The 26,896-nt window shown below is 39.4% G+C and overlaps 1 protein-coding gene across 2 annotated transcripts; it reads left to right on the plus strand.

The window, feature by feature from the left end:
* Positions 1–3,112: 3,112 nt before the first annotated feature.
* LOC109111532 (protocadherin-10-like) lies at positions 3,113–15,567 on the plus strand. Of its 2 annotated transcripts, none has more exons than XM_042738233.1 (5): positions 3,113–6,350; positions 7,101–7,156; positions 7,350–7,456; positions 12,413–12,754; positions 14,266–15,567. In XM_042738233.1, exons 1-5 carry the CDS (start codon positions 3,804–3,806, stop codon positions 14,283–14,285), a joined length of 3,072 nt encoding a protein of 1,023 aa, XP_042594167.1. In that variant the 5' UTR covers positions 3,113–3,803; the 3' UTR covers positions 14,286–15,567. The 2 variants fall into 2 exon arrangements, with proteins under 2 accessions (XP_042594167.1, XP_042594168.1); XM_042738234.1 differs by having other exon boundaries at positions 3,114–6,350; positions 12,413–12,570.
* Positions 15,568–26,896: the final 11,329 nt, after the last annotated feature.

Consider the following 26,896-nt stretch of genomic DNA (forward strand, 5'->3'; position numbering starts at 1 on the left):
CATGCAGTGTGTAACACTGCTCTAAGTGAATGAAAACATCCTGCAAAGTTTTAAATTTGAAAGTGCACTGTGTATAAAGTTACTGTCTCTAAAAAGACAGAGCAACTCTGAATCATTGAAACGAGTCATTTTAAAATGAATCCCAAGCCATTTCATCTTGACATCAATATGAAACATTAACATATTGTCTGCCCACTTGTTGGTCATTTCGCATTGGTCAGAATGAAAATGCAAATTCATTTTTTGCCAGTAGGTGCTGCTGTTGGAGCTGTAAAAATAGCGGTTTCCCTGGTAACGCTGTACACAAAGCAGCACTGCGCTCACAAACGCTGCTTTATCAGGCTTTACAGAAGGGATGAAATGGAAATGAGACCAATCGGACCAATCACCGCAGATTAGCATCATGCAAAAGAGGGGTTTGAAAAAATGAATCGTTAATTGAATCGTTTGGGAGTCGTTGAGCAAATAAGGTTAATATAAATGCATATTATAAGACAATGAAATTGTTTTTGACCTTGCTGGCATGTCAACCTGTTGTTGGGGACTCCCAATACCAAAATATGAACCATTCATTACCCATAATAGGGGCACTTTAACTGGAATGTTGTTATAAATGGCAGCCACACTTTTACAGTTACAGTTACAAATTGGGAAGCTAACAAAACTTAAGTCACCTTTATTTTTACAGTGCATTATTCAGATTAATAGATAGGAAAATAACAGAACCAATTATGGAAACTTCTTCAAACATAAGGCAAGCAAACATGAGACAAGATAAGCAGCTCTAAAAAGACAACAGACTATCATTATTATGGCGTTGATTAAATTCAGCTGGATAACAATGTTGATGTTGCAAAATTTGTGTTATGATAAATATGCGATTCAGCTGCAAAACAGCTTTTTAAGAAAACAATATTTCCTCATTCAGCTCAATATAGTTCTAGTTTTATTCTCATCCGATGCCATCGGTGCCATCAAATCGATAACTTAACATGAAAAAAATAAAAATACCTACAGTATACTTCACAACTTTTGTGAACAGATGATGATTATGAGTAAACAAGCCATATTAACAGTCGCATGAATTACTTTGCCAAAAGCCGAGTTTGTGCTTGGCAAATTTTGGGTTTATCCCACAGTGAAAGAACCACCACATGTTTATATTTTCTCTACAAATCTTTAATTGAGCATTTTCACACCGGTAATGGAATACATTACTTATTCTGAATCTCAAAACATCACCTTTCCCTAAATCAGCTTTGCAAGAGTGACAACAATGAAAGCAAGAGAGAGAGAGCGCTGGGATGCCAATCATAATGGCAGCCCTCCTCATGCTGTTGAGGTATGCTCACATTATAAAACAGGAGGGGAGATAATCTGATTCTCATATTCAAATCACTGTTTGTCCATAAATCTTGAAATATTCATGAAAACTCAAATCTATTAAATCCCTCCGGCACGCTCGTGGGAATTAAAGCATAAAGTCGAGTGAGTGCACCAGTGGCTCGCCAGAACTTGATTTAGAAAATCTCTTTTTGGAAGCGATTCATGTTTACACTCCACTGGTGTTAAGATTCTTTCTGGCACAGCACCGTTTCAGACACTCCTTCAAATGTGCTTTCTTGAGGGGACACTAAACTCAACCATCAGTCCTTCTTGACTAGTGCTGCTGCGATGCGCAAGGGGGCGCTCCGACTGTTTCTTGTGTTTGCCACCGTGGATCCCGTGTTATTCCTCTCTGATGAAAACCGTGACATTTGGTTGCTGGGAGCCGGGGAGCAGGTTTACGCCAACAGTTTGATAGACTGTCGTTTTCATCAGTATAGAGGTAAACGCACGGATATAATGCACTAAAGCTGGCTGAAATGATTTGAGACAAGGGATTGGACTCTAACCTATTTAGAAACGAATTACATCCCATTAAATCAAAAGTATGACCGTGCTGCATCTGTACTCGAAATGCAGACATAAATGATAATCAGTCAAAATCTGTTATGACGACGTTTTATTAGTGAACCTATTTGTAATTTCCATTACAATGAACAACATCTAGCTATAATTATATAGGCTACATATGGATTTGATGTTTCACCACCCACAATTTGTACCTTTTCAAAACAGTCAGTTGAATGCCGATGCAATGCAATAACCTCTTTTTGTTGTTGTGACAGGCGAAAGGTTTTGAAAACAAAATATCAATTTAATAAGTTCTGTCAGACATTGTCTGAAAATAAAGATATTCTGACTCGATTATTGGTAAAGGTAAATTTGTAAGAGGCAGTTACTTGGACAACATTTAACAGATTTTAAGTCATATAGCCTAGCTCCTTTTCCTTACCCACTGTCCGTTACAATGGATCCTAAATTAGTTTATGTTTTCGTCAAAACAAACAAACAAATCATTAATATAACACCCATAAACTGATTGAGCAATGTTCAGTCTAATTTTGCTTGGCACCAAATGAAAAAAAGAAAAGGAAAAGAAAAGAAAAGTGATGTCCATTAGAATGGACACTGGGTCTAAACGTGTTAATTACTTTATCCAACATATTAGTTGTGCTCAACTGTATCTTATTTAATAAAGAGGGATAATATGCAACTGCTGGACATTTCTGTGCAGTTGCCATGAGGAATCCCAGGCGCGTGACTGACAGCAGCGCAACAGATTCGTTTTGGCAGCTAGGAGGCGCATGTGGCTCACTCTTGGGAAACCAAAGCGGAGAAAACTCCAAAGACAACACACGTTGCAAGATGAAGACGGTAGTACAGAGTCTACCTGGTTTATATGCAGTCGTTATATTAAATGCATCATATACAAATATAAATTATACAACACTAATTGTAAAATATTTACAGTGAGGGGGAAAAAAATGCCTTGTCTAAAGTGAGAAACATTTGTTGTGCAGGTTTTGTGAAATGAACTGCAAATATACTTGTTTTCCACTTTTTCACATTTTTTTTAAACTGTACATTTCAAATTAAATCAAATACCTTTTATTGTTACATCACTATATGCACAATTCAAAAATAAAGTGATGTGCAGGTAAAGGATACACAATTCACTACTTATACAAATAATAATTAATAGAATTATATGTATAGCTACACATAGTATTATTTTTGTTGTTGTTGTTGTTTGTTTTTCCCCCCACAACTTAATCGTTCTTAGTCTCATACGAACTCATCTGCCATTCAATCATTGTGACCAGAAATCCCGCAGCTCTGACCAGGGGCGTGTCTATCTGCTGTTAGGAGGCTTGACTGACGTAGCGCAAATGCAATAAAGTTTCAGCTCTGCTAGTGCCGGGTGCTCCCATTGGTTGGCGAGGGGAGGGTGCTGCGGGAAAACCGAACAGCTAAGCGTTGATGCTTCAGTACTGTGCCAGCGGACCCCGCAGGAGCGCACCAGATATACCGGGACCTTTCAGATATCAAAGACTGCAGCTCTAATATAAAATGCATTTGTTGAATTAACTCTGTGGATTATGATATTGTGTTTTATCACACGCCAGCTGATAGCTCTTAGTATCAGTGACAGTCTAATGCTGTAATGTTCACTTGTGCCAGAAATCCGCTGCGACTCTAAAGCTTGTTCGTGGGGGGAATCGCCTTGGGAAATCGGTCCTGTGTAACCAGCACGCAGACAGCATGGTTTTTGGCTGACATCCCCGTTTAAGGAAAAATATAGACCTACAACCAAAGCCTTACGCACGCCTGCGCGCCTGGCCTTGGAGAAGAGGGTGATGGTTTTGCTGCGTGCTCCGCGGAGATAAAATATTCCAAGTGTCCTTTCCGGAGTGGAGATGTTTGTGTTTTTGCTCCTGCTGTGTCTCGCGGATGAGGTAGTTTCGCAGATACGTTACTCTGTGCCCGAGGAAGCGGAGCATGGCACATTTGTGGGGAATATCGCAGAGGATTTGGGACTGGACCTTACGAAACTTTCATCCCGCCGCTTTCAGGTGGTGCCCAGCTCGCGTACACCGTACCTGGAAGTAAACTTGGAGAACGGGGTGCTCTTCGTGAACGAGAAAATCGACCGGGAGCGCATCTGTAAGCAGAGCGCCAGCTGTTTGCTTCACCTGGAGGTGTTCCTGGAGAACCCACTCGAGCTCTTTCGCGTGGAGATCGAGGTGGTGGACATCAACGACAACCCGCCGAGCTTTCCGGAGACAGACATCACCGTGGAAATATCCGAGAGCGCGACCCCGGGTACGCGCTTCCCGTTGGAGAGCGCCTTTGATCCAGATGTAGGTAGTAACGCATTGCGCACTTATGACATTACCAGCAACAACTATTTCTACCTAGACGTGCAAACACAGACCGACGGCAACAAATTCTCAGAGCTGGTTTTGGAAAAGCCACTTGATCGGGAACAGCAGGCGATGCACCGTTACGTTCTCACGGCCGTGGACGGCGGCCAGCCTCCTCGGACAGGTACAGCTCTGCTTGTGGTCAGAGTGCTCGACTCCAACGACAACGTCCCCGTGTTTGATCAGCCGGTTTACTCGGTCAACCTGGCCGAGAACGCGCCCGTGGGCACGCTCGTCATCCAGCTGAACGCGACCGACTCAGACGAGGGCCCGAACGGAGAGGTCATTTACTCGTTTAGCAACCACATCTCAAGCAGTGTCAAGGAACTGTTCGATATCGACGCCCGAACGGGCCGTATAGAGGTCAGAGGTGAGGTGGACTTTGAGGAGAGCAGCCTGTATCAGATTTACGTGCAAGCGAAAGACATGGGACCTAATGCAGTGCCCGCGCACTGTAAAGTTTTGGTCAAAGTGACGGACGTAAACGACAACGCACCGGAGATCATCTTCAGCACAGTCACGGAGTCGGTAAGCGAGAACGCAGCCACTGGCACCGTCATCGCGCTGCTCAGCGTCACCGATAAAGACTCCGAAGACAACGGCCAGACGCATGTGGAGATTCTTGGAGATGTTCCTTTCAAACTCAAAACCTCTTTCAGAAATTATTACACTATTGTGACTGACGGTCCTCTCAACCGAGAGACTGTAGAGGCATACACAGTTACCGTTGTTGCGAGAGATAAAGGGATTCCATCTCTGGCTACCAGCAAATCAATCAAAGTGCATGTGTCTGACGAGAACGACAACGCGCCAACGTTTACGCAGCCCATTTATGATGTGTATGTGACTGAAAACAACGTCCCCGGTGCTTACATCTACGCTGTCAGTGCAGTCGATCCTGATGTCGGACAGAATGCTTATATAACTTACTCCATAGTGGAGTGTGAAATCCAGGGTATGTCTGTGGTCACCTATGTGTCCATCAACTCGGAAAATGGGTATCTGTACGCCCTCAGATCCTTTGATTATGAGCAACTAAAAGACTTCAGCTTCATGGTTCAAGCCAGAGACTCAGGCAGCCCCGAGCTGTGGTCCAACGCCACGGTGAACGTCATTATAGTGGATCAAAACGATAACGCGCCGTCTGTGATTGCGCCTCTTGGAAAAAATGGCACTGCGCGGGAGCCTTTGCCGCGCTCTGCCGAGCCAGGCTACCTAGTTACTCGCATTGTCGCCATGGATGCAGATGATGGGGAGAACGCGCGCTTGTCCTACAGTATACAGAGAGGCAACGAGAATGGGATGTTCCGAATGGACTGGCGCACCGGGGAATTGCGCACGGCCCGCCGGGTGTCAGTCAAACGAGACCCGCAACAGCTGTATGAGCTGCTGATTGAGGTAAGGGATCACGGGCAGCCTCCTATGTCGTGCAGCGCGGTGGTGCAGGTGACACTCGTGGACAGTCTTGTGGAGGGCCACAGCGGAGAACGCGGCACGGCCAAGGCCAAAGAAGCGTCTCTGGACTTGACACTCATCCTCATCATTGCTCTCGGTTCCGTTTCTTTCATCTTCCTTCTGGCTATGATTGTGCTGGCCGTGCGCTGTCAGAAGGACAAAAAGCTGAACATTTACAGCACCTGCCTGGCGAGCGACTGCTGCTGCTTGGTAGGCTGCGGGTCGTGCGGGTCAGGCGGTTGCTGCGGTCGTCAGGCCCGGGCCGCCCGGAAAAAGAAGAAGCTGAGCAAGTCAGACATCATGTTGGTCCAGAGCACCAACACAGCCAACGTGAGCGTGGCGAGCGCCGCGCAGGTGCCCGTGGAGGAGTCAGGGAGCTTCGGCTCGCTCCATCAAAGTCAGAACTACTGCTACCAGGTCTGTCTGACTCCGGAATCGGCCAAAACCGACCTCATGTTCCTGAAGGCCTGCAGCCCGTCGCGCAGCAACGACACCGAGCACAACCCGTGCGGAGCAATAGTGACCGGCTATACAGACCAGCAGCAACCGGACATCATATCTAACGGCACCCTGCTCTCCAGTGAGGTACGAGCACTTACTCAAATAATATAATTACCTGCCAAATAATATGTTTAAAATAATTGTAAAGATTCCGTTGTATTTTTTGTTTGATTTTGATTAACGGCACTCTGTCTGGTATCTCTACAGTATAGACTTCAAGAATTCGTCATTATGTGGAATAGTCATGATTTTGAGATTTTAAATGCTATTTTACATTTATATATATATATATATATATATATATATATATATATATATATATATATATATATATATATATATATATATATATATTAAATATGCATCCAGTGAGAATAAAATAATCTTCCTCGCACGAATAGTGAGAGTTCTGAAAACGAACAGGTTGATAACTGGTTGCTAGCAGACTGACATAAGAAGCATTAATCTGTTCTACTTTATTATTATTATTATTATGTTCTTTATGGCCTATTCTGTGGAATTACCGTTAGAGCTTAAACATAGTGAGTCACTGAAATGATAGATTTGCATGTTTGTGAAAAGCTCCCCGGGTTATAAGTCATTAGATATGCCAGTCACGGTGTTGCAGAGCCTCACAAGAACAAAGATCCGTCTATAGTTGAATTCTGCTGAATAGCAGCAGAGCCTAATGATTTTGCCTGCGCATAAAGTTCGTGCAATGCCTCCAGTGAGCAAAACCTGAATTCTGACCTGTGTTTTTTTTTTTATTATTATTATTTAATTACTGTTATACGTTGATGTTGGGACTGTTTCATATCGATACCTCTCTTGCAGACAAAACACCAGAGAGAGCTCAGTTATTTGGTAGACCGACCAAGGCGTGTTAACAGGTAAGCACTTAACCTAACTGACCTTAAACTTATTTTCCCCCATAAAACTTTCAGAGGCTTTTATTTATTTTAAGTCTATGAACATCTGAATTAAAGCAATCTGAGAGACCATTTCAAGGCTGAGCAGTAAATTTGTGGTTATATAAGAGTCATGTGGCATAGCAGTTGACTCAAACCCTCTCTCCTCCCTCAGCTCTGCATTCCAGGAGGCAGATATCGTGAGCTCAAAAGACAGCGGCCATGGAGACAGCGAGCAGGGAGACAGTGACCATGATGCCATGCATCGCGGCCATTCCTCTGGTAAGTTTAAGCAAGTCAATTTCTATTTTTCTCTTGTTTTGTTTCAATTAACAAAAGAGCTGCCAGTCAGGCTGAGCTTGAAAAGGTGTGGGTAAACTGTCGAGATAGACATGCTGGATGAAAGATGGCAGATTTGAAATAGTTTGATTGGGTTTCATCCTCACACAATCAGAACAAAAGCTCTGATCAAGGCATGTCATGGCTTTTCAGATCTGTCAGAATCCTAGCAGAAATATTTTAGGCTAGCGAGCCTCTGGGTGTGGATGCGTGAGCACGTTTTGGGAACTACAGCCTTAGTGGAGAATATAATCCAATTGTTTATGAATACTTCCTCATAATAGAGATTTACTTCAGTGGCACTAACTCCCTTTCACCCCCGTCTCCAAAGACATGATGGAATTTAGATCAGTCCAGGCGGTCTGTCATCGACTCTGTGGGAATGGAAACAAATAGGTTGAGCGACAAACAAACAAGCGATTCATTGACTGCATGTGACCCCCTCCCCAAACTCCTCTTCCACCCTAATCCCTCTCTCCACATTCCACTGATGGAGGACACTACTTGTCCATAAGACCACATGTGGCGCTTTGGAAATGAGATTCGGTTTTATGCTGCAATGGAAACGATGCTTTGTTGCTAATTGACACTTCGCTTGAAGTGTATTGTGAAGTTGACTGTATAATGTAATTATGACATAGTTGGACACAAATGAATACAACCAAAAAGTTGCATCTTATTATCATTAATTTCTCTTTGCTTGAGCATATGTCCTCTGCTGTTATTCCAGAGCACCATATGCTGTTGCCGGACTGCTTCAGCTCTCATTTAGCCTATTTTTGCTCAGTTAAACATTAGATTAAAATCAAGAATTTTTTTTTCCTGCAAGGTCAGCTAGACCATCTGCCTTTGTTGTCACAGGCCATCAAAGAACACTTGCCTTTAAGATACAGCTCTATATTATAATAATAACAATAATAATAATAATAATTTGTACTTTTTTTCCCCCATTTGCGAGCATGTTGTCCCCACTAAAATTAATTGTTTAGGTGCATGCTATCTTCTTTAATTAAGATAATTGAAAGCGTTGCTTGGTATGCAGGCTTGGAGAGCGTTCAGAAGTGTGCATTGTTCATTTTAATGAGAATTTGCTAGAAACTGCCTTTATCCTTTTTAAATTTGTTTCAGACATTTTGTTTCTTAATCAGCTGCTGTTTTATGGGCTTTTTGAAATAAGAAATTTTAGTCACCCAGACGCTTACAGTGTCACAACATAGACACATCCCAATCTAGTCATCTCTGCTAGATTAAAAACAGGCCAAGATAAGCATCGCTTAATTTATCTCTAATGCATGAAAATGCATCTGTAATACATATTGGAGAGCTTCAGAGCTTCTCTGATGAAATGACACACCTGAATCATTTCATTCCAGTTTCATTTCTTTTTATCCCGAGGATCTGCCACGTTGCAACAAAATCCTTAATTTGGGTTGCAGGTCATGTTCAGAATTCAGAAACAGCTCACTGATCAGTAATTTATTTTCAGCCTGATGCATACCAATTAGCAAATGAAGGTTATTATCAGATCTAATGCTTTGCAAGGCTTCTGCTCAGAAAGCAGCAGAGCAGATATAGAGCAAGGGAGATGTTTCAGTGGATCATTTCATTTACAGTCCATTGCTATATGTTCTTTAATCTATAATTGTTTTTATCTCTCTCTCTGTCTTTCTCTCACTTTGTCATGCACAGTGTATCGCATTATGAAAAAGTGATGTAGACTTTCATACAACTTGTGCAAAATGACATTTTGAGTGTTTTCGTTTTTTGTGAAATTACTTGTGGTGTTCCTCTGGCCTTTTGTTGCATAGAGACCCTGTTTAGTCATTGTTTTGTGATCCACCTCTGGGTGATCTGGTCATTGCCTTTTTCATCTGGTACTTACATGAATAGAACAGTTTCCAATTGAATAGAAATAGAACAGTTTCCAGTTGAATAGAAATAGAACAGTTTCCAGTTTCATGTGACTGAAGATTGGAGCAATGATTGTTTAAAATTCAGCTTTTTCCATCAGAAAATACATTTCATTTTAAAATGGGAAATGGTTATTTTAGGTTGTAAAAAGTATTTCACAATATTACTGTTTTTACTGTATTTTTAACAATTAAATTAAGCCTTGGTATAAGCATAATGGATTTCATTCAAAAGCATTAAAAATTTAACTGACCGCAGACTTTTCAATGGCATGTAGTGTTATAACTTACTTTCAAATATTGTTTAATTTTAATCTTATATATAATGTTTGAAAAATAAAATGTTTTGAGCTGAATTCTAGAATAATTTAGTAGAATACCTGCTTTAACTGGAAAAGATTAAAACCCTTGTAACCTAAGTGGACAAATATCAAAACATTATGGACCCCATTTAAATTTGTATTCAGCATCGGCTTAACTGAAACTGAAATTAATACAAGGTATAAAAATAGCACATATTTTTTCAACCAGAGAATTGCATTTTCCTCAGGTTTGACTCTTTCTTGCAATATTGAACCACAAGTCAACAATATAATTACTTTTCCAGTATTTCCACTGAAAAAAAGGGACACTGGATGAGTACAGAGAGCAATTAATTTCAGAAAATGTCAGGAAATATCAAGATGTCTCCGTGCGATTACACAATGAGGAAGTGTCTTATCTCACACTCTCTAAATATCAAACTCTCTCTCTTGCACGCTCTTTCACCTTTTTTGTATGTCAGAAATATACACAAAGAACGTTTGCTCACAGTCTCTTAGAAAAATGAGACCTTTGAATATTGTCATAGATAGCTTTCAGATTTGTTTAATGTCTGAACTACTTGTCGATGTTATACTTGGGTCTGTAATTAGGAGAGTCTTACCAAGCCCAGGCCTAAGTAGGTTGTTTGCATGTAGCTCAGAAGGATTCTAATCCTCTTTTAAAGCAGAAATCCAAAGTCTGTGTATGCTGACCTGTCTTCTGTCTGAAGGGCTAGTCTGAGGATTAGCAAAGAACACCCCCCCGCCCCCCAACACCACTGACTCCGCTCCATACCAACATCTCTGCTTAGCGCTGCTTTGAAAATGGCACTTCATTAATCCTCCAGCTGTAATTACTGACTGTTTTAGACATGGGGTTTTTAGTCACAGGAGCCGAAAGGGGATTTAAAAATGCTCACCTCTCTCTTCTTCTCAGATGCGCACAGTTAAAATGGCAAGGCTTACACCTGCTGGGGTGCCGGCGGACCTAAAAGGCGTCGTGCAACTGTCACACGCAAACTAACTGGATCTTTTCCCTCACACTGGCTTTAGCTGTAACACTCTTGTAGTGCTAGTTTCTCAGCTTTGTGATTTGTGAGGTCATTAGTCATTGGATATTAGCAGTGGGCTGCTTGAATTACGTGCCGTTAATTAAAATGCATTTTCAAAGAGGCTTGTGCTAAACCTCATGTTGTAGGCCCAACATTGGTGCTGAAGCTTGGCTCCTAAGGCCTGGAAAATTGAAAAATTGTTAGATTAGATTAGATACTTTATTTTCACTGTACAAACATACAACGAGACTCAATATATGAAAAATACAAAAATAAATAAATAATTTCATCTATTCACCCACACTCACATTCTACACACCACACATCCTCTGCATTCTTACTATACACTACTTGCCAACGTATACAGTTAAAAGAATAGTTAAAAGTGCATATTACAAACGAAGGCCATACTGCACGTAAATAAAGTGCACATAAAGGGTTCTTCCATGTCAAGGACATATTGCAGTTGGAGGTTGTGTTTTCAGTTCAGAGTTCAGTATAGTGTTATCTTTAGAAAAAAAAACTGTTCATTAATCTTGTGGTCTGTGCTTTGAGTAAAGTGTATTTTTATTTTTATTTATTTATTTTTTTTTATTTTTTTTTAAGTTATGTAGTATCTTGTTGTGTTTTCCCTATTTTTTAGGTTCTTTAATTGAGACGAGAAAGAGACAAAAGAGTAAAGGTTATTTTTTTTTTTGGGAGGCTCGAGCTAAACCTATGAGAAAGATGTTGTAGGCTTTAAGGGGCGGAGCTAGGTTCTTAAAGCCTGTTTCAAATAATGCCTGGGAAATTACATATTTATTTATAGTAATTTAAACTGTTAAGCTATATAAATAATATATATCCCCAAATATTTTTCTTTTATATTCCTTTGAAGTTCATTGAAGCATGTTTTTTTTTTTTTTTTTTTTTTTCATATATCTTATTGTGTCCCTTATTCTTTTTGTTACTTTAATCGAGACAGTGAGAAAGAAACAAAAGAGTAAAGGGGGTTATGACTTTTATAATATATCCCTTCATCTTGTAGCTGGGCAGAAGAGGTGGAAAGAGAACAGAGGATCAGGTTTATCTGCAAGCTTGGTGTCTGAGAGAGTTTACCTTTGATGTCAAATAGAAAGAGAGAGGGAAAGAGAAAGAAAAACCTCAAGAAGAGATTACAGCATTGACTCCATGTGTATGTTTTCCGCACATGCTTTGATCAGGGTAATTTGTAATTTAAAAGTCACTTAAAAGGGAAAAAAAGGGCTCATTGCAATATTTTCATGATTAGCACGTCAAGTGCCAAAGACATTTCATGCATAGAGCTTCTAATGTTTTCAAAGTGAATGACATGTATTACATTTCATTTGGATTTGCATATTTATAATGCTTGATTAAGTCTAAAAAAGATGCTGGATAGCTCATTGGTTGAATTAATGTGGAATGTGGCGGTTCGGTCTTTTATCTACGAGAGGAGATGTTGAGAGGGAGCTATATCGTACATGCACTGCATGCACATGGTTTATTGTATTTATGTTTGTTTGTCTTGTTTTAATGCACATACATGCTTCCAGTGCAACTGGGAGCAGAATGCTGTCATCCTCCCACATGCACAATTAAACACAAGCTAACCCATCTCTCTGTTCTTTCTCATAGGAGCAGACCTCTTCTCCAACTGCACAGAGGAGTGCAAGGCCCTCGGCCACTCCGATCGCTGCTGGATGCCAAGTTTCGTGCCCACCGAGGCACGACAGGGCGCCGATTACCGCAGCAACCTGCACGTGCCAGGCATGGACTCTGTGCCTGACTCTGAGGTATTTGAGTGCGAGACGTTGGCGGGCGATCAGTCATTCTCAACTTTTGGCAAAGAGACGCCACACCAGCCCAACCAGATACATCAACACCATCAACACCACCTCAATGCTTCCACGCTAGAGAGGAAAGAGTTTGATGCACTTCTGTGTAACTCTCGCATGCCTTACAAAGCCGCCTGTCTGTGTGAGTATCTCAAAAGAGAGAGCTCTTTCCTCTCTCTTGATCTGACCCAAAAAACTTTCCAAATTCAAGGCCTCTAGCGTGAAGTGCTGCTGAATTCTCCTCTAAAAATTCTAAGCCCTCACACTTCTGCTTTCCTTCACCCATCAACATCTGTCCATCCTTCATCTGCTCTACATCTACTGGTTCCTGGTGTACACTCTTAAAAATAAATGCTCTGACAGAAGCAAAATGTACAGGAGAAGACATAAGAGTATCCTTTTAACTTCCTCAAGTATTTTTATCCTCTAGTTCTTTAGAAAACCGTCTATTGGTGCTTTAAAGCCCCCTGGAGGCGTGCACATTTTAAATGGAGGAATCAATATACTGGTCTTAAGAACTTCTAATGTAGCATCAAGAACTATTTTCATCTTCAATGAACCAAATACAAAGAAATCTACCAAGTGAACTTTTTTTTGTAATTTTGCTGTGTATTTTTCATATTTAATCATTTAAGGACCTTTATTTTTAAGAGTGTACGATTAGCTTTTTCTTCATACATTTACTCACATTCAAACAATCTTATCAGGGTTGTGAAAAAAAAATCTGAATTTAAGAATTGACCTACTTTGAATACATGAGTGTGGGTTTGGATCAAATTGGCTGCACACAATTTTTGGTAACTGAATTTGACATTTAAATTATCAATCTATCTATAAATAAATAAATCTTTTTTTTTTAATTGCAATTAAATTCTTTTTTATTTTTTAATTTGTTTAGCTTTAATTCTTCCTTACATTTAAATTCAAAATCAGGAATTTAAAAAGCATTCTCAGTTGAACTCAACTGCCACAACCCTGATAATTCCATTACTTCAAACACTGCACATGCTTTGAAACATGAAATTGCTCTATGAATTCGTTCAGTTGTTTATAAATGCAGGGAATTACAAAAGCCCTTGTGTCTAGTTGTGGGGAATTGAATGCAATACGATGTTAGATCAAACATTAAAACATTCTCAGATATCTGACCATAGGCAAAAACCCACCAGAGACTGACAGAGATTGAAGCCTAAAATGAACTTGTAAAACACACAAAGATAAAAGAAAGGCTGAAACTCCCTATTGTTTTGTACACAGGCAGTAGTCTTATTGACTAGTCATGCCAAACATCAGCTCAGAAGCTTGAAACAGACGCTCTCAAAAGGCCAGAGTTTATAAGGTTTAGACTGCCTACTACTGTTTGTTGTGTTAGAGGGGATGAAGGTGGTAGTGGGATTGATTGAAATATTATCGACTGCGCTTGTTCTGCTGAAACCTTCAGACATCGTCTCAGAAAGAGCGCTCCGAGGCTGTGTGGGTGGTGCGTTTAACTTTGAGGTAATAGTTTATGATTGGAGGCCTATAGTTCCACATCAAAGCTCCGCTTCTGAACAGACCAGCCAAGGGTCTTTTAATAGCTTAGCCGTACACTTTATGTAGTTTGCCGCCTAAAAATACACCTTTAATAAGCTTCCTTTCTTTTTCCCTTTTTAGCGCGGAAAAGGATTTGCTAGCTCTTTTCGAGTGGACATACCAGAGACGGCGTGATTTTGCACAATCAGTAAAACTGATGGAAAAGCAAAGAGCATCAAGTTTCCAGACTCTATTTCCAGAGACGTCAGATGATCGTGCATTCCCGAAGGCTTCCGGAGCCTCTAGGACCTCAACAGACTTGATGAAAGAGTTGGACTCGCAGAGCTAGATGCAACGCCGTGCGGCTGGACATAACGCGCTTCTCAGCAGGACTGAGACGGAGGACAAAACTAAACCGTTAAAATACATGGAGGATAGGAAGACAAGGAGAGAAACAAGAGGACAGCTATTCCTCTTGGGTTCTGCGTGTGCCTGTTTACAGCACTACTGTATATCATTAAAGAAACAAGACAAAAAAGACAATGAGAACTATGATGAGAACCACCAACGAAAACTACAAAAATGGAGATATATTCACTGAGCCCTTTAGTTGTTTATGTACACACACACACACACACACACACACACACACACACAACACTGAAAAGCCAATTGTACAGGAAATTCATTTGTGCATTACAAATGCAATATTGTTCTTTTAGACATGACTGTTTTTATATTCTGTGTGCGGCTGTGCCTGTGTGATAAGGTGTTTTCCCTAAATCTATTCCAACTCTTTGTCAAAAAAAAAAAAAAAAAAAGCAATGGATTCCACGGAGATTTTTTTTTTTTTTTTTCGTGAGGGTAAAGTGTTTAACGTTGTGAGCAGGACAGCTGTGGCCTAAATCTTACTCTCTCAGACAATACGTAGGTTATATCACATGTGAGAAGTCTTAACTGTACTCTTTTAAACTTCAAAATAAATATAAATCTATATCTATAATTCTATCTATATATACTTTTTCTGAAAAGTGCAGTCTTCATTTGCGCCATTTTTTCCAGTGTAGTGTGTAAGGCTCCTCAAGGGAGCCATTAGCATTGCTGATCCACTTTACAAGGGTTCTTATCATGACAGAAAGCCTTATCTCCAAACTTTTCATCCATTTTATTTATTTTTTTTTTTTTTCAATTTTGGATATTGAGATTCATGTCTATAAATAAAAAGGGTCGTAATATTCTAGATTTGAATACATGGCAGTTGTGTATTACTGTAGCCAAATAGATCCATTTGGAAATTTGAAGCCAAATATGAAAGGGGCACACAGTGCAAATCAAACGCACATGCACACACAATCACTGATACTGATATTTACACACTTAAGTATATAAACACAAACACCTTAATAACAGGAGGTGACAAATAAACTGAAAAATGTATACTTGCGTTTTAGGCTCCTGTGTTTTATTTTAAGACAACTTTAGCAGAACTAATACTAAACGACAGTTTAACAATTAAGCCACATTCCTTAAAAATCAAATACTACACAAAACATTATTTTCTAATGAAATATGTAATGGAAAACCAGGCACAGCTGTCTGGTTTTGTTTTGTAGCTAAGGACATCTGAAAGTCTATTTTTGCACACATGGATGCAACTACTCAAATGAGCATTTAGTGCAATTTATTTGTTAAAAACAAATGCTATTTAGGTTTTATTAACAATGACAATTCAAAAACATTTTTGCACAACAATGGAGAGAAACGTGGACAAAGACTTTCCTTCACTTTTCATCTGCAAAGAGAGCAAAATGTAATATATATATAAATAAACATATTCCAGCGAAGTTCAATTTAAAGCCAGTCGCACAGAACTAAACTTAATGCAGCACGAAACAAAGGACAAAAGCAATGTGATCATATCTCATTTTCCTTAAAATTGACTCCATTATGTTTGACCTCCACTCACATTAATCTCTTTCACAAACCGCAGGCTTTAATATCTGAACGGGAAAGCTGACAGAGGGACCTAAATACAGAAATCACTGGGCTATAATAAGAATAATTAAAGAAATAAAATAAATGACTTACAATTCCCCAAACAAGTCATACATTTCCCGGAGACGTGCTTTGGAGCAACTTTTAAAGTCACTCAAAGGTGTTCGGTTAACTTTTTCCAGCTTTACTGAATACAAATAGCTTCTTCTAACAGGATCTTATTTGTTTCGCATGTAAAATGTAAGAAGGTGGGCCTCAAATGAGGATGTGAAGGTGGGTGTTGGGTGACGCTTTAAGCGGAGGCCACCGCTGACAGATAGATTGAAGTTGAATAGAATATCTGTCCTCATAAATATGCTGACAGCCCCAGCCCTTGTCAGACTCTTTTCTCTCACCTCCCTCACACCTTTCCTCCCTTCATCTCACCCCTCTTTTCCTTCCTCCTGCACACACCTCATCTCCTCTGACAGGTCAGCGCTCCATTTGTTCTTTCTGACTGATGACATCTATGAGGGCAACTTTTGTTCTTCTCCAAAGAGAGAGAGAAAGAAAAATAAGAGCATCTTCGGTGTTCTGTCTCTGTTCTTACTTCAAAATGCTTCTCTGTAGGGAATGTTTTGAAGATCTCTGCTGTGTGTGTGTGTGTGTGGTACTGCCAGATGTCTGATGTCTGAGGTGACAGTGAAACGTGGTGGAGGCTCATCGGACCCCTGACAGTTCTCTGAGGGGCCTCAGGGGCCCCTGCCTAAGCGTCTGAAGCGACAAGGCGCCGAAAAAGCGATAAGCGGAGCAGGACAGGAATGTGAGAGCAGGGAGGCCACAAATCCCTGGTGTGCTGTCTGTTACGCGGGAGCGGGAGGAGAGTCGGACAGCAGATAAGATGACAAAAGGAAGATGGAGATGGGAGGGGGGGATAGAGCAAGAAAGGGGAAGAAAACGAGAGGCAGAGAGCCCCCGTGAGCTGAGCTCTGTGTACACAGCTTTTCTGACATTTAGACCTCTCAACTCCTGTAGTCTCACTATCAGACCTGTTAGTGACATGGCCCCGCTGAGACTTCATGACAAAAAGGCTCCAAAAAAAGGCTTTTAAATGACAAATGTGTCATCGTAGGCTGTGAATTTTAACACATTCTCTCTAACTACGGACAATGGCTTATAGTTTTAAATATCAGTGAAATTGTGACTCGATTAAACAGCAGGTTCTAACCTCTGAGTGAACTTTTTTTCTCTCTCATTGAGCATCTGAGTGAAGAGGTGTCAGTCCACTTGACAGTAAGCCTATTTAGTTCAGTGAATGAACGTTAATCTGTCTTTAGTGCCTTTGGCCTATTTCCTTACTGTAGTGTCTGCACACTTTAAATACACTCACAAATCAAAGCATGTGTGCAAATCTTAGGCCAGTCATTTGGGCCCAGGCTATGTATGTGTTAGTGTATGTTGTTGTCAATGTAGCCCATGTACACAGGACATCACAATGTCTTTGTGAAAGAGAGAAAGAACAAAGAAAATGGAAAATAAAATATAAGTAGCTTTTTTGATGCCGTGGCAGAAAAAAAAAAAAAAAAGGCCAATAGCCTGGAGAAAGATTACCTGAAGAAGACCGACAGTGTCCAGTCTATTCTCCTATATTTTACACTCCAGGAATTGAACAAAAGACAAAAAAAGAACCTGAAGTCAAACTTAGCATCCTATCTTTCAAAAACACACATGCTCACACAGAGAAGCACCCAAACAAGTTTTTTTTTTTTTTTTTTTTTCTCTCTGTCTCTCATACACTACCTTCCTTAATGTTTTTCGAAGTTGGTGGAAAGAGCTCTTTTCTTCTCACTGAGAGCTCAGATTGTGTATTTTTTATCCTTTTTTTTCATACGGGGTGATGACACCCTTTCACACCTGCAGAGATCATTCATGAAAGAAGTGTTTATGATGAAGACACCTCTCTTTCCTTCTTTCTCTCAGACATTCCAGGCAGCCTTTCATTTCATCTTGTAACCTTTATAATAGTACAAATGTGTTGTCCGCAGATTAAACAAACCAATCATGTCCTGCCTATTCAGATAGCTATTGTATCCCACAGTGACAAACATGAACTATAAATGTTTATGAGTACTCAAAAAACGTTCATCAAGCATTTAATATCCATGTTCAAACATACAAGCAAAAGTCTTATCTTGTTATTAGTAGCAGATAGATGTTTATTACAATTAAACTCATGTAAATTGTTTTATTTGCTTGTCCTGGGTTTAACTGCTGAAATGAGGGAGTAGTGGCTATAACCTGTATATGTGTGTGTTTGAGTGGACTGTAGGTGCCAACTGGGTACTAATGAGTGAGTAATTAGGCTCTGGCACATGCACAGACAGCCACACCTCACTCCTTAGGACCCCAGCCACCATATGTTGCACCAGTTGGGAGCTCAACTTGCCAAGAGCAAGAAGAAAGAGAAGAAAGAGAAAAGTAAGTGAAATGAAAACCTCAGCTCCTTCCTTCTTCATAGCAGCACTCTTTCTAAACATTCTGGCCTTGCCATAAAATTGCATGACCTTCTCAGATTAAAAATCACACATAAACAGTGTAAATACCGCAGGAGAATGATGAAAGTAAACCCAGTAGTTTACTAAGTGCCAGCTCTATTCATGCCAGTGAAGCCTGATCTCAAACACATTCAGAATGCTAACAAAAGAAGGGGTGTGTCCTTTAAAAAAGGAAAGCTGGGCTGGGGCTGGTAGTCAAGGATTAAAGTGGTTTGATTTCTTTTTACAGGTGGTGAAAACTGACCCCAGCACAGCACAGACATGGTGGAAATGTTTGAGATGAAGACTTTAGAGAAATCTTGGAGAGTAGACGCTCTTTCAACTGATTTCAGGAGCGTGTAAAATCAGCAGATGCCAGCCAAATGTTGGTGGGTCTATTTGTTTGTCAGCTTCTGAAATGTCCCTCCCCACTGTGAAATGCGGTAACAAAGTCCCATATAGAAGACACCATTCACATACACTCTGCTCTTGACAAGCACAAGTCATTTCTGGGTCACATTTGGGCCATTTGTGGGACAGAGAGAACACACACATACACAAATTTGCTTAACCATCTGCTCCTGGTGCCTGCCGTGGTGTAACATTACCTCCAGCAAACTTTCCAGGAAGGACAGCAGTGGAGTCTACATTCATTTGTTCCATTTGATTTTACTAGTGGTGTTTACTTGAGTTAATGTCCAAAAACTTTTAATTAAAATATGCCTTTAATTTGACTTGAGTAAAAGTAAAAAGTACCTATTTAATGTACATACATAAGTAAAAGTACTGATCAATAGACCATAGTTTACGCCTTTATTTATTAAATTATGGCTTGTAAATTCATATGAACCTATACTGCACAAAATATCTATTTTAGATAAAAATAAAGTCCTAGACACAGATTTGGGATATTGCTATAAGTTTGAGCTCATGCTGACATTATTCTTAATCATTATAAATCGTGAGCTAGTTTTCAGCATTCCCAGCAGGCACAGTATGTCAATATAATGCCAGGTTGACACTGGACATGAAGTCGGATTTAACATTTAGGTTGAGAATAAGGCTGGATCCAAAACTTCTAAAATACTGCCTTTGGAGGCAGCATTCCAAGGCGGGAAGGCATCAAGACATGTCCGAAACCAAATTCTGCTTTACTTCCTGTGCCCAGAGGTACCTTCTTCTGATCTAATTTTGAAGGCAGCACAGATGTATCCTTCGCTGCCTTTGATATCCCACAATCCTATGCATTCCATTTTGTTATGGTTGAGCCAATATATATAATAAAGTTGGCATCTGAAAGTTGCGTTTGGTGGTCAGTTTGTGTGTAAATGTATATTTCTGACTAACTTTTTGCACTTTTGGTGTTATTTCTAGGTAGAAACCAGTATTTTAGTAATTGAATATTCATTTAGTTTTCACCAAAACTCGTTCTATTTTGATGTAGATCATAAAACCGTTGCACTGCCTCAGAAGCCTGTCCGAGTGCCTTCATGCAAAGAGGGAGGTGCCTTCACGCAAAGTGCAGTCTGCATAGTCATTGCCCGATTAGGCAGCGAGGCAGCAAAATGGGATTGACATCAGTATTTGAAGTGAATTTAACATTGACTTAACATTGGATTTTGATTACACAACCTAAAAGCAACAAATATCAAAGTCAGCTGACGTATGTATTTGACATCAATTTTACATTGACACTAGATGTTAAAGTGACATGACATGACATGTGGCCAAGTATGGTGACCCATACTCACAATTAGTGCTCTGCATTTATCCCATCCTACGTGCACACACACAAAGCACAGAACACACACAGTGTGTGTTCACGGTGCCCAGGGAGCAGCTGGGGGTTCGGTGCATTGCTCAAGGGCACCTCAGTCATGGTATTGAAGGTGGAGAGAGCACTGTACATTCACTACACCCACCTAGAATCCCTGCCGGTACAGGACTCGAACCCGATTAAACAGACATTGAAATTTGGTCCACCGACGTCGCAACCAAAATGTAACAAAATATCAATGTCTTATGATGATGTTGTGTGTCTGCTGGGTTCAAACAGTTCATAGAATGAGCTAAACCTCCTGCACTTTTTCCAGCAGATTTAGTTCTCAAACAGCAACAGCTCCATATAGAACACTCAAGCTCTGAGGATCAAATTACTTCTTGTCCATGGCTCATTTTTGATTCAGAACAATCAGTGATTTCAGAAAGTGGAGACTCTCTCTGATCAGATCATTGAATCAGTGAATTGCTGATTCAAAAACAGCTGCAATTGGATCACTACAATTCACTATTACAAAAAAAAAAAAAAAACAGTTTGTGAACCGATTCAATGGGTTTGTCGTTCATCAAAAGGAATCAGCTCAAAATACTGATTCATTATTGATGGTCAGTCTTTTTAGCCTGAAATAGTGAACAATTATTTTTTATAACATGTTATAAAAAGTAAAACATTAGACATTGTGCTTTGGAATGTAGTGAAGTAAAATAAAATAAAAGAGAAAACACAACATAAATGGAGCAAACAGATGCAAGCATGTGAACCCTGACGACTTCAAGCTCCTGGGTCAGGCAGTATTGACATAATGATTTGAGGCCATTATTCTTATTGTACTTGTAGACACAGCTTCCCTTCTCAGATGAAAGTGCTATGATTTGTTAAGGGCTTCTGGGCTATTTTTATTATTATTATTATTTTTTGTTCTCAGGCAGCACTGATCTCTGTGTTAGCAGGTAAATCAATTTTATCGGCCACGGAAGGTCCCAAGCTCTGCCGTCTGTGTCCCGGTCATTAGCTATACTGATTTGTGTAACACGTTAACAGTTGTTAAAGATAGTCTCTATTGACATCTCTGCACATCCCTCTCACAGCATAATCTCAAAGGGAGCGTCCATTCATCTTCAGCCTGGTCCTTGTCCTCTGGTTAAAAGGTGTAGCAATATCTCTGCCAGCGTCTAGCAGGGTGAAACTGTGTCATGCTTTTTATTCGGCTGTGTCTGATAAGGTGAGTCCAAGTATAGGGCTGTAGAAATCACAGAATTAGAACTTTTCTGTCATTCATAATGTCAGAGAACCTTGTGTTCTCTTTAATTATGTTTACTACTGATCTATGGCCTATAGGACAGTGACACGTAATTTAATTACACAGAAACTGAAAATGATGTTTCTAAGAACTTTATTAATTACAGAGGAAGAGATAGCAAAAAATATACATAGAGGCTATTTGAAGAACCTTTACTGGTTATTTCACAGCATACTATCTCTAGTTTCTGATATCTTAGTAAAGAAGTTTTCAAAAAAATCATATTAGATGAAGTATGTAAAATTTAACAATTAACTTAACCAACAATATTAAACAATATCACAATACTCATATATAGGGGTTACTGGGGCTAGTTGTCAATACTTCTCATGGTGTATTTATGAAAGTCAGTTTCTATACATTGATGTATCTTTACATTTTGACAGACAAACAAACAAACAAACAAACAAAAAATAAATTTATAAATAATTGCCCAAGAAAAAGTTCAATAAAAACCGTAGCAGACTGTAACACTATATGGGGTAAGTTGTCACAATGGTGCCTGCCATTAAACAACCAATTGTCGTTACAACAAAACATTTAAAACAAATATAAAATAAAAATCAAATCATGAAACAGCAACAGTGTAAAAGGTAATGTACAGACCTATTGTTTTTGCCAGCAAATATTGTAATAAAAACATAATAATATAATATAATATAATAATAACACATGTACAACTTTTAAAACAAGTTTATGAACTTATTTATGAAATAAATAAATAAAAATAAAAGCATATTTCAGCCAAAAAAAAAAAAAAGAGAGAGAAAAAAAGCTTCTGTAACATATAGATCTCAATAATTTCTAACTTTTGGTTGTGATAAATAATGGGTGATTCAGTGTATGATTCTCTCCTTGGAATACAAAAAGATCTTCCTGTGTCTCCTGTGAAAGAAACTGCTTCTTTAGTTCTTTTTATTATTAATTACAGCCTCGTTCTCAATGCAGCATAAGTGTAAAAGCGAGCCAAAGCTTTTTAGTACAGCTACAGAGACTATTCAGTAAAGCGACTGGAAGGCAAACCAACACATCTGAGTGTAAACACTCTGATTGCTTTGAGTCTTTGGAGCTCTAATTTTAGCATTGACTTTTGTATTGACTCTTCAAAGTCTAACTCTGGCATCTGATTTTAACAGACCACCATTCCACTTATCAATCTGACAGAAGGCGCATCCCTATCATGACGAATACATGAACCGACTCTTTTGTGGAGCAGGATATGATGGAGCTGAACAGAACCAAATGGTGGAACAGGAGGAGAGAACAGTGTAGCCCCCGGGAGATAACAGTGGCTGCCACAGTGGCTGAGATACTGATCTAAATGAAAACAAACAGAGATAAGAGGGAGATTGAAATCACACTGGCACACTCTGGAGTCCCTGCGTGTGTTTGTGTTTGCGCACGAGCCCATGTGTAAAGCCTCCATGCCTGCCCTGTGGTAGCGACCACCCATCAGATAGATATCAGCTTGAACAATTAGAGTGACGCCTCCACTCGCGCTAGATGAAGATTCTCAGTGGCATAGTGTGGGGTTTAATTTCAGGGCCCTTAATTTTTTATGAGGTATCAATGTGGAATCTTGAGTAGGAGATTTCCGCGTGTGCTTTTTATGTCACTCGAGGGACATCAATCCACATATCAGTGAGAACAGATGAAGAACTCAGTCTGTTGTGGCTGAAAGCGTGTCTCCCAGACACAGAGGTAATACTTCTGCTCTGAAGTCAGATGAAACAGAGATTCTGGTTTGGGGCCCAAAACCTCATTGGACATCACTCCCACAGCTTTCACAGTTAATCTGGTTGATGCTCCCACTAAAGCTCTCATATATTGTGATCACAAACCAAGGAGCTAGAACTGATCCAGTAATCTTATTTGATATCTCTATCAAAAACTCGATATGCCACTAGGGAAATTAGGACAGTTTGGTATTTTATGTTTCGGGAGGTCAGATTGATAGCATGAAGACCGACTGTTTCTGCATCCTGCCTTTGCCCTTGAGCACTTGCTTCAGTCTGAATAACCACAAATGCAACTTGACAGACATCATAATCTGGGCTGCACGATTAATCGCATGCATTTGTCATGCGTGTCTCATCAGAAAGCCGGTTCCGTGATTAGCGGTAGTTAATCGGGAGCGGCAGTTAATACACAGAGCCGTAGTTCACTGACAAGCTACGCAATATTCTGTTCATAATTGAGATTAATCGCATTCGATTATGAACACGATATTGCGTAGCTTGTCAGTGAAAGGGAACTACGGCTCTGTGTATGAACTCCCGGTGCATTTGAAAACAGGTGACGGAATATTACCGCTAATCACGGAACCAGCTTTACTGATGAGACACGCATGACAAATGCGTGCGATTAGAACAAAAAGTTAAATCATAATCTATAGTGAGCTGAGTTTTGTCAAAGCAGGTCATCCTGAACAAAAAGTTAATTTAAACTGTTAAAGAGGTCTTGATTAGCTGAACTATTGAAATGCTTTCTGAAAAGGCTCGTCCTGAATCCATAATTAAATTTCCATTAGTTTAACATGAAAGAGTAGTGGCTTTACTTTGTGCTATAAATTAAGGATAAAACATTGACTGCACTGGTATATTCGGTAGGCCTGGCTGCAAACATATTTAGAAGTATTTGTGTGATTGTTTTAGTGGCAACAACATTCATAACACCTCCTTAACCACTCTTTCTATTAAGGGTCTGCCAAGTCTTGAGTGTTAGATTGGAGTCTAATATTCATTCCACATCTTTTATGGAGACATGTATGCACTCACATAAAAAGAGTCTGATGGTTTGATTAATCCACTTCAGGAGAAACCATTATCACAAGAACAATTGGTGTGTCTATCCTTGTGGAGTGGCCATCCATCAATGTCACCGCTACTTATTATTTGCCGTTGCCTTAGGAGGTCCACATTTGGCCAGTATGGAAATTCTTATAGTTATAATTCAGGTTTGCCCTGTAATTCTGGCATGCATTCATTGTTTTCTTTCTTTCTTTCTTTCTTTCTTTCTTTCTTTCTTTCTTTCTTTCTTTCTTTCTTTCTTTCTTTTCTAAACCAAAAAACTTTCAACAAGTTGTTAGTTGCAGATGAAAGTAGAGTGTTTTGGTTGTGTATGTCAGAGTATGATTTTAAAATCCTCACAGATGGATGTTGATGCCTTTATTTTAAGTGAGTTTTTGGTGGTTTCGCAGTGTTTCATAATTCTGCGGTCATCAGGCAGTGATTGCTGCCTACATGTGAAGTGACCGTCTGCACAAATGAGTCATCATTCACACCGAATACTGACAGTCTCCGCACAGGGTTTTTCACAAATTCAAGGAAGACATCAAAAAAGCTAAAAAGTTTTATACCCTTTGCTAATAGTAAACAAAATTCAGTTCTGAAGTTCTTGTAGGTCTAGCCCTGTCAGTGTCAACGCAAACACATAAGTGCTTACTTCACTCCTGTGATGTTTCATTTGTCATCCCTCCACCTTCATGTTTAATTTGAACTATTTTCAGTTAAGCCAGAGCTGTCTCATACTTCCTCCCTCATTAGATGATCATACAAACAAGTAAAACACAATACATATAGTGTTCACACAGAAGCAGCTGTCAGTCAAGTTTAGAATGCTAAATAAGTATACATTCATTCATGATTTTTAAATGGCAGTGACTTGACTGTATAAGCAAATGAGTCTTTTATTAGACCAGTAGATGGCGACATGTGGTTAACGAGTGTGTCTTTAAATAATTTGCTGTATATCAATATGCTTACATTGTTACTATATAGTATGTGAAAAACAGTGCATGTATTAGTTTTCTGTATTCAGTGTAAACAGTATGTGAAAAGCACCCGGATGACCTACCGCTTCCTCCGAGATTACAAATTTTATTTTACTGCTCATATTCTTATTATTTTTCAATGATTTGTTCAACAAAGAAAAAAAAAAAAGCTGGTTCATTGATGAACCAAAAAGGAGAGTCTTTGAATCATTCACTCAACTTATTTGTTCAACTACACTGATTCATTCAGAAACTAAACTGAAGGGACTACTGTATGTCTTTTAATAATTCATTTCACCTTAATTGATTATTTAAGAAATGTTACACAGTTGTGTTGCACAGAAAAACAACACTATTATGATATTGCTTAATTGTCGCTGTCACTATGGTTACAGGTGGTGTTTGTGATATTGTCCCATTCAGACAGCATTGAGTTGCTCATGTAAGCTATTGCCTGAACAGGACATTTTGGGTGAAACCTGTTTATGAATACATATGTCAAGCATATGACATTTCAGCAGCTGATGTTTGAGAAATCACCAAATGGAAAAAGCGAGTATGGTATAATTCTTTATAAAATGTATATACTCACAATGGTTTTCACCAACTTGACATGATGAACTCAATCACAGACAGTATTTTTAGTCTTTTCAGTGGCATTCACAGACTTTGAGTGGCTGTGATTACATGATGAGGTGTTATAATAAAGTAGTACTCATATTTGTTAGTGATGGGCATGCATTGTTGTTTGAAATATGGGCTCTCTGAAAACCCACAAGCCTTGACACTCTCAGTATTGTCACACAGTGTTTTCGAGTCCATGTTTTTATTCTTCTGCTGAGGTCAACACAACAGCCTACATTCTCATAATCAGCATTCATCTCCTTCATGAATATGAGTTGTTCAAAAATTATGCTGTGGCTAAGAAAGGAAAGTGTTTTTTTGCGACTGCAATTTCACATGAACTCATTATGTTCAAGGTGAATCAACAAGGCTTGGCATTCCAGTGCTGCTCTTTGTTAATCTTTAATAAGCTGAATGCTGTATCAGTCCTGACAAGTTGATTGTGGATATCCAAGCACACGGTCTCCACCAGTGTGAATTATCTTATTTTATCAGTGTACATGTATATCTGCTTATGTTTTTGATTAATCTTTTGCACACCTATTTGAATCATTAGAGAATGATTTTTAAATCTTTGAGAATGATTTTTAGATATATATATATATATATATATATATATATATATATATATTATATTTTTTATCTGATATTATATATATCTATATAAATTAATGCATATAGCAGGCGCTTTTTATCCAAAGCGACACAGTGCAAGGCTATCAAATTTTTACCTATCATGTGTTCCCCGGGGAATGGAACCCCCAACCTTGCGCTTGTTAACGCACTGC

Source organism: Cyprinus carpio, chromosome B14 (genome assembly GCF_018340385.1).
Source record: "Cyprinus carpio isolate SPL01 chromosome B14, ASM1834038v1, whole genome shotgun sequence".
In the NCBI taxonomy this organism is placed as follows: Eukaryota; Metazoa; Chordata; class Actinopteri; order Cypriniformes; family Cyprinidae; genus Cyprinus; species Cyprinus carpio.

Coding starts and splice junctions, on each gene's coding strand:
- LOC109111532 (XM_042738233.1), top strand. CDS start 3,804: ATGTTTGTGTTTTTGCTCCTGCTGTGTCTCGCGGATGAGGTAGTTTCG. Junction 6,351..7,100: donor GCACCCTGCTCTCCAGTGAG/GTACGAGCACTT, acceptor CCTCTCTTGCAG/ACAAAACACCAGAGAGAGCT. Junction 7,457..12,412: donor GCATCGCGGCCATTCCTCTG/GTAAGTTTAAGC, acceptor TCTTTCTCATAG/GAGCAGACCTCTTCTCCAAC.